At 33.4% G+C, this 12,504-nt stretch overlaps 1 protein-coding gene across 1 annotated transcript in view; it reads right to left on the reverse strand.

Moving 5' to 3' along the window:
- Positions 1-856: 856 nt before the first annotated feature.
- Positions 857-12,504, reverse strand: part of LOC128232163 (sodium- and chloride-dependent neutral and basic amino acid transporter B(0+)-like) — a 35,882-nt gene continuing 24,234 nt past the window's right edge. The window contains exons 4-16 of the mRNA XM_052945568.1: positions 11,703-11,872; positions 7,978-8,109; positions 7,539-7,833; positions 6,885-7,017; positions 6,528-6,662; positions 5,753-5,871; positions 4,804-4,928; positions 4,080-4,192; positions 3,752-3,883; positions 2,571-2,670; positions 1,890-1,990; positions 1,569-1,736; positions 857-1,436 (exon numbers count right to left, since the gene is read on the reverse strand). Of these exons, the coding sequence (XP_052801528.1) occupies positions 1,236-1,436; positions 1,569-1,736; positions 1,890-1,990; positions 2,571-2,670; positions 3,752-3,883; positions 4,080-4,192; positions 4,804-4,928; positions 5,753-5,871; positions 6,528-6,662; positions 6,885-7,017; positions 7,539-7,833; positions 7,978-8,109; positions 11,703-11,872 (1,924 nt within the window). The 3' untranslated portion in view covers positions 857-1,235. The remainder of the gene's footprint in view (positions 1,437-1,568; positions 1,737-1,889; positions 1,991-2,570; positions 2,671-3,751; positions 3,884-4,079; positions 4,193-4,803; positions 4,929-5,752; positions 5,872-6,527; positions 6,663-6,884; positions 7,018-7,538; positions 7,834-7,977; positions 8,110-11,702; positions 11,873-12,504) is intronic.

A 12,504-nucleotide genomic window follows, 5' to 3' on the forward strand; every position in this document is an offset into this window, starting at 1 on the left:
CCGTTTGATCTATTCAGTACAAAATTGCATTGTGAACTTGCTTCGTATAATAATCTGAAAAGCAAGCAAGTTTCGTTTCGATGCTGCTAAAAGAAAATGATTTCACAGTGTTTGTGTCCAGTTTTATTGCGGCTGTGTAGCTGTTTGGCGCCGTTGCCGTCAACGGCGCTCTGGAGCCGTTCAACGTTCATTCCGCGTGAACAATGGATACTCAATATTTACCAAACTTAGTTACAACGGTTATTGGCATATTATCTCAATCAACAACGAGATCGCAGTATCAACTCAAAAGCTATTGGTATCTTATTTTCGAAAATGACCAGTTTCCTCTAACTTGACACTTTCTTATCCAATCTGTATCAAACTTGGTTACTGAGCTTGTTTCTGTAGTTTCTCATATACATGGTTACAATGTTAATGGGCAATATATCTCGACTAAGATCGATCAATAGACATTTCGCATTACTAAACTGTGTAACGATGTGTAAGGTCATACTCTATCAAACGCATACGATTCACAGTTAGATAACATTATTTATGGCCCTTGAATAACCAGCGTTTGACCCGAATCACTTTGTCCTTCTTCTCCGATCATTTCATATCCAATATTTAGCAAATATGGTGATAACTGGAATGGAAATAAAAACTATATCGTCATTTTGTTTCACAAACGACCTGATCGCGTTATTAGTTGCAGAGTTCTGGTCAAAAAAATGTCGAAACTTCACCAAATACACTTTTCAGCTCTATGACTTGAACATTACATAAAATTATCTAATACTTAACAATTTAAGTGAAAATATTTAATGCATCAATATTTAATGCACACTGCATTTCGACATAAACACAGTTTCACGTCTATGCCATTTTAATAGTTTCTTATACAATCCTTAAAAACTTCAAAGCAATATTTATACTTGTAGGCATGCATACTGTAATTGGACAAGTTTGATAAAAGCCCGCATATTTTAATATTCTCTTAGACCTAACTGCATCAAATTAAATATTGTCATATATCGCTTTAGTTATGTGAGTGGTACTATTAAATCATTATTGTTCAATCACTTCCCATTTCGCGGTTGACATATAATTATACTTATTATAATAACCCATGATGACAAAATAATTGTAAGTTAAGAGTATACATGTAGGTGGTTTAACTGAGCCAATTTTCAACTTGATCAGAAGAGTCTTATAAATTGTAAATAAATTTGATTTTACGCAAACTCATTCTTTTAGGATCTAAGAACAGTCAGTTCATGTTCTAACAATAATTTCATGGCAGAATTATTTGGATATCGACCAAACACATTGAAGTAAAACAGATCCCAGAAAGTTCTCTCCGAGTATTTGATTCTGTTATTCCTGTAGTTGCAATCCATTCCATCCCCGCATGGTCCCCACGTGTCGGTGGGTCTACACAGGGAACTGATTCTCTAAAAATGGGTAAAACAAAGGATACAAAAATATACATTATAACTGAAAATAACTCAATTTATGTCATGTCTTAAATGCAAATGTTTATGTGCATAAATGTTATGGACACCTCCGTGGTAAACGACACCAACCTGGGTAAGGGTGCCTTTGGCCCGGTAGATATTGAGAACAGCGTAGCCGAATATCGGGGCCACGATGATCACCACCATTCCCCACCCAATAGCTTGTGCGTAACCAGGGTATTTATACGACCCGTAGTTTGGGGGAACGTACTTCACACAACTCATGAAAAATATAACCTGCAAAACTAAGAAACTTTACTGTCGACATAGAATAACATCGGATAGTTCTTTAACCCTAAATTATAAAGCTACTTTTTCAGAAAACGTGTGGAATTGGTATTTATGAGTCCTATAATAACACCCTTAACAACATCATAAATGTTTCCTTACCAGCACGATCGAAGGCGACACGAAAGCAAGGAGCAACCTATACACTGCATGAAGAGGCCGGCCAAGCATTAATTGTACATCTTCACTAAAACGGTCCAATCCTGCAAAAAATGGAAAAATGTACATACAATAGATGAACAAGTCGCACAGAAAGCAAACTACAGTAATAGTTTTTAGCACTGCTAAGATAGTTTTTAGATCTTTTTCCACGAGTTGACTAGATAAACTGATTTATAAATATTGAATTTTATCACGTGATATTTCATTCGTACTAAAACATTATACATAAGTTAAGGGACCAAGACTTCCTTTAAAACAGGATCATTATTGCTGTGAACAACTTATAATATTCAAATAAATATGTGTACGTAGTCAAACGGACCCTAACATGCTGATATTTTCTGGTCTTTTTTGTGTATTTATCATTTAACAGTTAAACTCTCATCAAGGTACAAGGACATACTAATATCTTTTTCTTTTCACCTTCAAGATCATATAGAGACCTTATCTCAATAATGGCTCTTGTCTAGGTAAAACATTAGTACATAATGATATGTTTACTTCTTCCTTAAATAAGACAATAACGCATACAGCATGTTTTTAATTAACTTAGATATGAATAACTTGAATGCTTCTTTATACCTATTTTAATGTTAAAACAATTATAATTATCGTACGAACCATATACCCAAGCAACTGCTATGACCTCGATTAAAGCAACGATGGGTCCCGTCCATGATCCGGCGTACCAGTCTACCAGCAAAAAAATGTATGCTCCGGCCTGGGTACAGAACAAAAAAATGTCTTCCGTGGGAAGCATTACACACAGATAGTGTACATCTGTGTTTTGATTTGGTAAATATAAGAACAAGTCCTGCCATGTTTCATTTATTCGTGAGTTAACACGTACATACAGTTAATGTAATTAATCATTGGTTGATATTTATCTATTTTGTTTCACAAATACTCCGCATGACACCAATTTTGATATGTATGGTATTTGTAACAATTGTTTTATTGCATTATCATGTATGTCTATAACGACTGTTTTGCAACTTCAGGTTAACTTAATCGTGGTACCGAAATATTTTGAATTAACCGCATTGCCAAAATCAGTGAAAACTAGTGTTTTCCAGTTTGACCAGCGATATTCGGTTCCACTCAAGTTACCGATTTTCGGTAGAACGATCGGTTTCTGTCAATATCTTAATTGAATTTTTATTCTTATTAACTATTCATATGTTTTGTCAGTTTCATGTCCAACCAATCTATTTTCGATTATAATCGATCATCACAACAACACTAGTGAAAATTAGGTAAGATGAAGATATCACCGGGGCTAAATGTACCTTGTTTTGTACGTTTGATAAATCTATTCACTTTTCTGTCAGTGTAATTCCGTGCAAGTGGCGCCATCAGTGTTTGAGTGTTCACGATAGTAATATTTATAAATTGAGCAAACGCTGTACCCTCTAAAGAAGGTAATGATTATTAATGCCAATATGATAAGCAAAATGACAGTCAAGGGAATACGTATTTTTAAATTTGAAGAGTTTTAGAAATATCAAGTCTATTTAGTATGACGGGAATAAGTAATAAGTACCTATCTTGTTCTATAAATTATGCTTTTAGTAAGACAATTCACGCATTTTTGTATTTTTTTGAATTGGTAAAACATATGTCGACCTTAAACACCTGTACAGAAGTCCACATAAAAGGTTTAATTATCTTTTTATTTCCTTTGTCTCGTCTGTCCATCATTTCTTAAGATATAATTATTTTTCATTCAGCATGACAGGTTAAAGATATAATAAGAATAAAATTCAGTTTACGAGATAAAAGTATAACTGCTAAATACATACGCCTGTGCAAGTCGGAAATGAGAGGACAAACATGGCTGCAGTTATAACAATCAAGGTTGGAATACGGAACCCAGCCTTTAGTCTCGGGAACAAGTCGCCAATCAGCTGAACCATCATTTCAATCGGAATCATCTGCAATAAGCCATGAGGGCCTCAGACTTATCTTACTAACAAAAGCAAGACAAACAAATAAGAACGAATTACATTCTCTTGAAGTATTATGATTTATTTAACCACTTTTATTTATTATCACAGTCATTGAATACTCGAAGTCTAGAAATTTATGAATGTCTTAAGAACTTTGTTCGGTAAAGAAAACAATTTAAACCTGCCCTTCCGTTCCATACAAGACTCCTGACAATAGGAATAGAAATGTCCAGAGTTGAGGCATGGGCAAAGTGCTGAGGGCTGTGATATACGATACCAAACCAGTGGAAAACCCTGGAAGAGGAATTTATGATAAGGACACGTTCAAACGGCACAAAAACTAACTATAACGCTATTCTTTGAATTGTTTTCGAATATCGAATAATTAAAGGTAAAACCGTTGTTGCTGATTTTTTAATGTGAGTCTTTCTCTTTACAATGGTAACACGTGTTAAATATCTGAATACATTTGCCATGGATAAATTTTTGTCGACCTATACCAATTGAATTATGTTAAGAATGCAGATGTCAATTGCATTAAAAAAGTGACATACATGTTACATTTGACTCTAATTAACATGATCTGAAACTATGTTGTTTAGGAAATTTCTGCTAGACATGTGTTAATTAACTTTAATTTTTGGTTATTCATTTGTTATTCAATTTATTCATAGTAATAAACATATAAGTATCTTAGTTTAATCAATTATTCTGTAAAGTAATCATACACAGAATATAACACGATGAAGTATTATTGTTCTTCTAAATTAATTGAATTATACCAGTTCAAATGAATAGCGCACAGTGTAGTTCAGCTCTATCTATCAATTCTATTGCATCCATATAAGTCTGTTCCAATATGCAGTATGTGATGACCTATCAAAACATCTCACAAACATTCCTACCTGCATTGATCACCTCGGTGACCGGGACCTCGAAGGTGTGTGCCATGTTGCCCAGAACGGAGAAGCAAACCAATCCATTAAAAGCAGCCATTCCCACGTCCAGGAAAGTACAAACAAACGCTGTCCTAGAATTGATAATATTTATACACAAAAGAATAGCGCCGCTATGGTATATAATAAACAATAGGTAAAACTTGCCCTATTTTAAGTTTATTGTACATAATTATAATTTTATTAAAGTACCATTTTGATTTGTAAAAATGACAAATTTTATTACCTATTTCATATTGAATTGTAATGCTTGCTGGTAAAGGGCCTTTCACAATACAAATTCGGCTGGTGTCAACATTTCAATTTTCATTCAGATATAGGGTATTATTTTTCGCAAAAATTAAACATACACCCTTTGCGAACACGTTTTACTTTAATTTTTATCTACAACTTTTTTTCAAATATTACGAAATAAAATGTTAAGATTCCGTTGACATTTCATCGAAAAAGTATTTTGAAAATATAAACATGTTGTTTTATTACACAAAATCCAGACAATCTAATCAACAAACTTGTGTGGCGTGTAGATTATGTACTTTGAAATGAGAAAACTTTAGAAAAACATGTAGCTAAATTCGCTTCCTAATTACATTTGTTGATTTTATAATGTCAAGCATTTTGACACCTAAAACTTTACCTTATATTGTGGCCCTTTTGTATTTGAATGCAAATGCTTGTGTTTTAAAAATACTTAAAAGCGTTTAAAGAAAAATCGGTTAAGCTTTCAAAACATTTGAAATAAATAAAAGAACACAGGAAATATGTATGAGACATCAAGACTTTTTCCATATTCTGTATATCTGTCTTACAATCTTTATAATTGGGCAATAATTTTTTAAAGCTCACGTTGATGACAATGCTTTGTCATAATCAAATGTACTTTGCGGAAACGTTTTACCTGTAACTATTATCTCCAAAGGATGCATGTGATCCCATAGTCATGAGCGACCCCCATCCAAAAGAAAGCGTATAGAACGCCATCAATGTAGCCTCAATCCAAACCTTTAACAAGGACAGCTTTAAATATATGTGTACATCGTTAGTTCTTTACATTTTTTTTTTAAAAAATCGCCTGAGTGGCTGTGCAAATGTTTTTGTTTGATTTGAAAGGTGGTAATTTGATTAAATTTGAGCAATTCATTTTTTTTCAATTTAATTCGATATATGATTGTATATATGATAAATACAATGAAAACCAAGGGACCAGCCCTGTTGTCAAATATTGAAAAAGAAACTCTCAGTGGTCCAAACGACACTAAACGAGAGCCACAGACGTAAAAACACCCCAAACAGACGACACACGAATCGAAATTGGTCAACTGATAAACGATGGGATTACCGCCTTGCAACGCCAAACAAAAACTCGAGTTCACTTGAAAATGAGTCTACTTGGGATGTAAATAAGTTTACGGCCATAACCTCACAATTTTCCCAATATTAAACAATAATTAAAAAAAATATGGCTGAAATATTCCTTTTTTTAAACACAATATTCTATGTGTTCAAAGCGAATTGAAGGAAACAATAACACGATCGAAGCTTTAGGGACAAGTCCAGTAGCAGTTACGGTATTGGTTGGCCACGGTCTATGTGTTTGCATTTATTACATTCGCTAATTCAACAGAATCAGAGAGCACAACATGTAACAAAGATAAGCATTGCTATATACCTACCCTCGGTTCCAATAGAAGAGCAAAATTAGGATAGAAAAAATAATATATTCCATCTGATGATCCAGGTAACAAAAGTGACCGAATAAATAACGCCACAGAAAACAGAATCGGAAAAATAAGCGTCACATAGATGACCTGAAATAATAAAACCACGTGCATTCATTAAAACACTTTGTTGGCATTGTACTAATTATTATTTATGCATAAACCATTTACAAGCAGAAACATTTCATTATTATAATTGTTGGAAGTTCTATTTAATCAGGTGTATTAACGGTACGCTGAGTGATTAAGATACAATGAACGTTGTTCGAGTTATAAGATATATAATTATATGTTTGACCAAATAACAAATACCTTTTCAATGGTTTTTATACTTTTGACGACAGTTAACGACACAAATATTCGAAAGACAAACATCACGAGGACGTACTTCCATATAAAATGCGAATAATCGTCGATACCTGATGATAGTTTCAATGCTTGGAATCTGTTGGAAATACATTATACAATAATAATGTCATTATGTGTAGAATTAGTGTTCATGTTTATTTTAATCTATACTACATATATAATCATATAATTGTCTAGTTGATCAACTTCGTTTTCTGATTTAATTAATGTAAGGCATTTTTGATCGAAGCTTTCGGACGAATGCACACTCTGCAAACCGTAACATGTTCATTTTACCGTCTAAACATCTGTATGTGTCCACTTACGACAGTCAATGCTAAATCTCCCAAAAGACATACACACAAAAACTGCATGGAAAATAAGATCATGAATAATGACGTTTTTAATTCTACAGGGTTCTTTTCGGATAAATGTGTGTCATCATTACATGTAAACCAATAGACATGTAGTCACAAAAACTAGAGTATATGAGTAAAATGGAAGGCGCTATTACGTTTAATGACCACACGTCTTAAAACAGGCTTGCAAAATGATATGTTCCCAACTTGTACACGTTCGTGTTTTACGATAACAATGTGCTAATGAAAGAAAACGCACTGCCAAAACTCCTCTGCAGCGGACATTCTTGGTATCTCGATCGTGGATGTATGGACGTCATTCTTCACATACATTGTTGACAAAGTAGTCATATTCATGTTCACCACAGAAGATTCATTGAAGTGTAGTTCGAATGTTTCATTCATGCAAGTTTTTGTGTTCCAATGGTTATTGCAATTTGTAAATGGGATCGGATTATTGAATGTATAATAGGCAAACTCAAAAAACCAGCAACGAAAGATACTTGAACCGACTATGTATATAAAGTACGCCATCGAAACTGCCATTCCCACTCCTGAAAGGAATGTTCATTTTATGTTTAATATTTTTAATAGCAAGCTGCCGAATTAATGCAAAATATTGCGAATTATCAGTTTATCATCGACATGAACTGTTTATACATTGCGACCGAATTGTGTTAACAAGCGAATGCCCTTACCTCTGAATAAGGGACAAAAGTCCCAGACCTGATATGGTCCTCTTCCAGAGAACTTTGATATCGAGAATTCCATGAAATATAACGGAACTCCGCAAACAAAGGCCATGATAAGGAAAGGTATTAAAAAAGCCCCTGAAAAAAATAGCTCTCTAGTCAACGACATATATGAATCTGGAAAACTATTGCAATATGGCATTAAAATACCGAAATAGTTTTTTCTTCTTGACTATAAACACAAAAAGGTTTGTTTTTTATAGTATATCATCTCTGTAATATTGGAATAGAAGGTAAGTATTATGATAATGAAACATTAGGCCACACCAAATTAATAACTTGTTCATCGGATTTCCCGCACCTAGTTCTTCAGAAAAGCAAAAAAATATTTTTATTTTTTTATCACTTGCGCCCGCACCATCTTAAAAAATGTTATATTTTTTACGAGCGCTAATTTGTTTAGTAGAATGTAGCCTCCCCCCCCCCACGCGTTCTTAAATAATTACAATTATCAAAGTACCGGCTCAATCATGCAGCCGCTCTAATTAGACTCAATGAACGATATAGACCCGGATACAAGCGTCTAGATGATCGAGACTAAATTGGCAACAGTTCACTTCCTGATTGTTGAAAATTAATACGTCAACAAATGGCAATTCTACCACCATTTAAAGTTTGATTACATTTTGGACAAATGTGTTTGTTTGAATTTGGCTCCCGCTAAAAGTAAACGTATATGTACTGGACAAGAAGTGCTGAATTTTATCGTGAATGACAGTGATTATCCAAAGTGAATTTGGTTCGGACATGTTTGACGGGAATTCGGATGAACCTTACAGTGAAAAGACAGTTTCCTATCTGTCATCTATACCTACTACACATGTCCAGGTAAAAACTTCAGATGTGAATTTTAACTTCTTTGCTGTTAATATAGCAAATATGATGTGGTTTTTGCATTATTTGTTTCCTTCAAAAATACAATATACATTTTATGATTTATGCATGTTTGTTTTTATTTTGCTACAGATTTGAGTATAGTGTTTATTAAATTCATATGCAATGCATGTAAATTAATAGAAACATAAAGTTTGGTCAAGAAACGAGCACCACCTTTCTTGTGTTATCATCAAATTGTTTTAGTAATGCATACTACATTATATTACAATGAACTTTTATGTATAATATTGCTTATTAAAATTTCAGATTCCTCCGACGCAGCCTAGCATGAAATTCCTATCCCGATGAGGCAACAACGGCATGCTTGGGTAGGAGGCCTTGATCACCAATGAGTCAATGTTCGTGGACAGTAGGATGACCCTAAAAATTAATCTGGCTGACATTCATGTGTGCTTCATTCAATACCATTCACACAAAAAGCATCAAACAAGCTAGATTGTGTATATTTTGTAATTATTAGTCTAAAAGAAAAAAAAAAGGGTCAGACTGCGTGATTGGAAAAAGGTATTAATTACACTTTGTGTTTCGAATAAATGTTTGCAGATTTTTTAGATGTTCATGTGTATATTTAAACTATATATGGAAATCATTCAAGTGTGAATTATTTATGCCGATTGTTTTGTTTTTTTCTATTAAAAAATATTGCATATTTTTGTATTTTCTTGAAATATTTTTTTGCTTTATTTGAAAATTGACACAATCAGTATTTGCAGTAGAACAGAAGTAAAAGTGTCTTTTAATTTTATATATATGTTTTCTTAATTACTTGTCTAAATTTGAACAAGATATCTAAAACAATAAGGAAAGTTTAAAAAAGATAGGCGTTAAATTCTGAAAAAGCCTAATATCAATCTGGCGCTGGCTGGAATTTTTTGTGACATATATTCAGTTGAAAAAATTTACAATACAGTGTAGGTTTTTTGTAAATTCTCTTCCAGAACTTAGATAGCTACCAAGGCCAATGATGTCGTCAATGCAGGAATGATAGCTGTAGTTTATATTTGATTGCAAATGCCTATATTCATTTTGTGAGTTATTTTTCAAGTCACCTTGTCTAGTCATTTCCATGGCATGAGATATGACAATGTATTTTAATAGGGAATTAGTTTTAACCAAGTTTTCCTAAGGAAAAGTGGAAACCTAATAAATAGATTTTGATATGCCATTGGGCAGGCAGATGGCTGTGACCATTGGTGTTTGTGTCCAGGCTTTAACTTAGCCATGCATAGGGTATTTTGAAAAAATAAAATAAAAAAGGTTTAAAAAACTAGAAAACTGGTTTGAAGTTCTCTCATTTATGAAATAGTTTAAAGAAATACATTTGCTTGATCTCATATAGCATTTGTTTGATATCAAAACTAATATTTGTAAAGAATTATCTTTTAGTGTTATCATTATTTTACTGGATGTTATCCTTTTACTATTAACAATATCATTGTTTAGTTAATAAGTGAATAAAATGTGAGCAAAAGTGAGTTAAATGACTATATATATATATTTGTTCGCTCTTCGCTCGCTCCTCTTTTTTGAAAATGCAAAACAAATATTTTTATTATTATTTCGCTCGCTCGCCCCATTATTTTTTTGAAAAAATCCGATGAACAAGTTATCAATTTTGTGTGGCCTTATCACTATAAGCCGATATATAAAATTCAATACATTTATATGTACGCCATTGTATTTCATTATTTGATCACAGGTCATATTGCTATATTTCAAATATGTATTGTGTTGTATATTTCTTTTGAACAAACTTTCTTTTTCTTCTTAAATTATTCATGATTCATGATACATGTAGCATGTGTCTCTTCTGATGAATCGAGCATTTGCACATCAGCCTTTGGTATAATTAATGCAATACCATAGTTTTTATTAATATCAATTTACGTTTCACGCCTTTAATGAATATAAAAAATTATTCAAAATAACGATCGAACATCTGAGTCTCTAAAACAATTCCTTCGTGTCACTTTGCTTTGCAATATCGCAAATGCGAAAGAACATCCATCCTTGATTTTGCTAAACTTATATCTGACTAAAGCCATGAAATGCCATGTCATATTCAAATGTTACTTGTTCAGAAAATGTGCTTTTTGTAAGAGATATGTAAAATTTATTCACTGTTCTGTTTTATTTTTATATTTTCACAATTTAAACAAATGCCAGATGGAATTTTCCAGCACGGCTGAATTCACCGGAAATGCCTATCCGGTGTGCTAGAATTATGTTTAAGTAATAACGACCTTAATCCCTGGATGCCAAAAATGTAATTCCAGCATTGTTTGTCTTATCCGCATTTGAGATCAAATCATCCACATAGATTTCAAATATGGGAATGAACATTTTCATTTGTATTTCTTAATTAATTTTAACTTATAAAGCCAGCAATCCAGACAAGAACTATGAATGTCAACAGTGCTTGTTATTAGTACCTCGATATTAACTCTTGATGTTAAAAATCAATACAGAGCTTTATACTACTTACTGTAGCAATATTGGTTAGTAATATCAAGTTCTTGAATTAGGGAACAGGCAAGGATTCCGAACTATAGTTATAAAGTTCGTCATGTATTCACAGCTGAATCACAGAAATTTGCTGAAAATCGGCCAGAGTCTGCAGACAAAATTTATTGAAAGACGAAGGCAATTAATGTCTAGTCTCATGCCATGGCCATATGGTCCAGTCTGACCGAAGATGGAGGGTAATAGGCATTGCCTTATAAAAGATGTACGGCAAACACATGGAACTCGATCGCTATCACAATACACTTTACCTCCACCGTTCCTGTAGGCTAGGAAAGGGAATCTCCAAATGTCGGAAAATCCCAGGGAATATCCCAGCAATGTCATGTACAAGCTCAAGGTAGACGAGAACCTCACAGCGTCGCGTTTCGGCTGATGTCCGCTTGTAGATTCGCCTGTGCTATCCGAAGGTTCCATGATGCTGAAACATATCATGCTCATGGGCCAAAAGTCGCGTGGTCATCAAACTGAGACAGCATAATCACTCATGAACCGTATGTTATGACACCTACATCGTAAACATCAATGTTCTCTGAATTTGTAGTTTGAGTAAATAGAAGTTGATATACATAATGTAATAATTTGACGATACTACCTATACAAAGTCTATGAAAATACGAACATATGTTTATCCGATTGGCGAGCGAGCTCAACCTTACGATATGGATTAGTTGTTTCTGAAGAAATGTAAAATCCAAGTATGTCTCGGTTGGCTTTAAAGAGACGCAAAAATGTTCGTTCTGATCCTTACAATTAACTTCTTAAACTGTCAGATATGAACATCAAAAACTCGATAGGATTTATTAGTTATATACAAAATAAATGTCAATTTTAGAGGGATGTTTCAATTGTAAATTTAGGGTGCAATAAAAATCTCCTGTAGAGTAAATGTATTTGCTTTCATAATTATCAAAATTTGCCGACAAGCGCTAGTCGACCAGTAAAACATTAAAGTTGCGTTGTAAAGTTCCACGTCGCGTGGAATAGGTTTCAATGTTGTACCCTGGAGGGTCACGTGATCAAAATGGACCAGCCAACATCATTATTGTTGAA

This window comes from Mya arenaria, chromosome 4 (genome assembly GCF_026914265.1).
Source record: "Mya arenaria isolate MELC-2E11 chromosome 4, ASM2691426v1".
NCBI classification, from domain to species: domain Eukaryota; kingdom Metazoa; phylum Mollusca; class Bivalvia; order Myida; family Myidae; genus Mya; species Mya arenaria.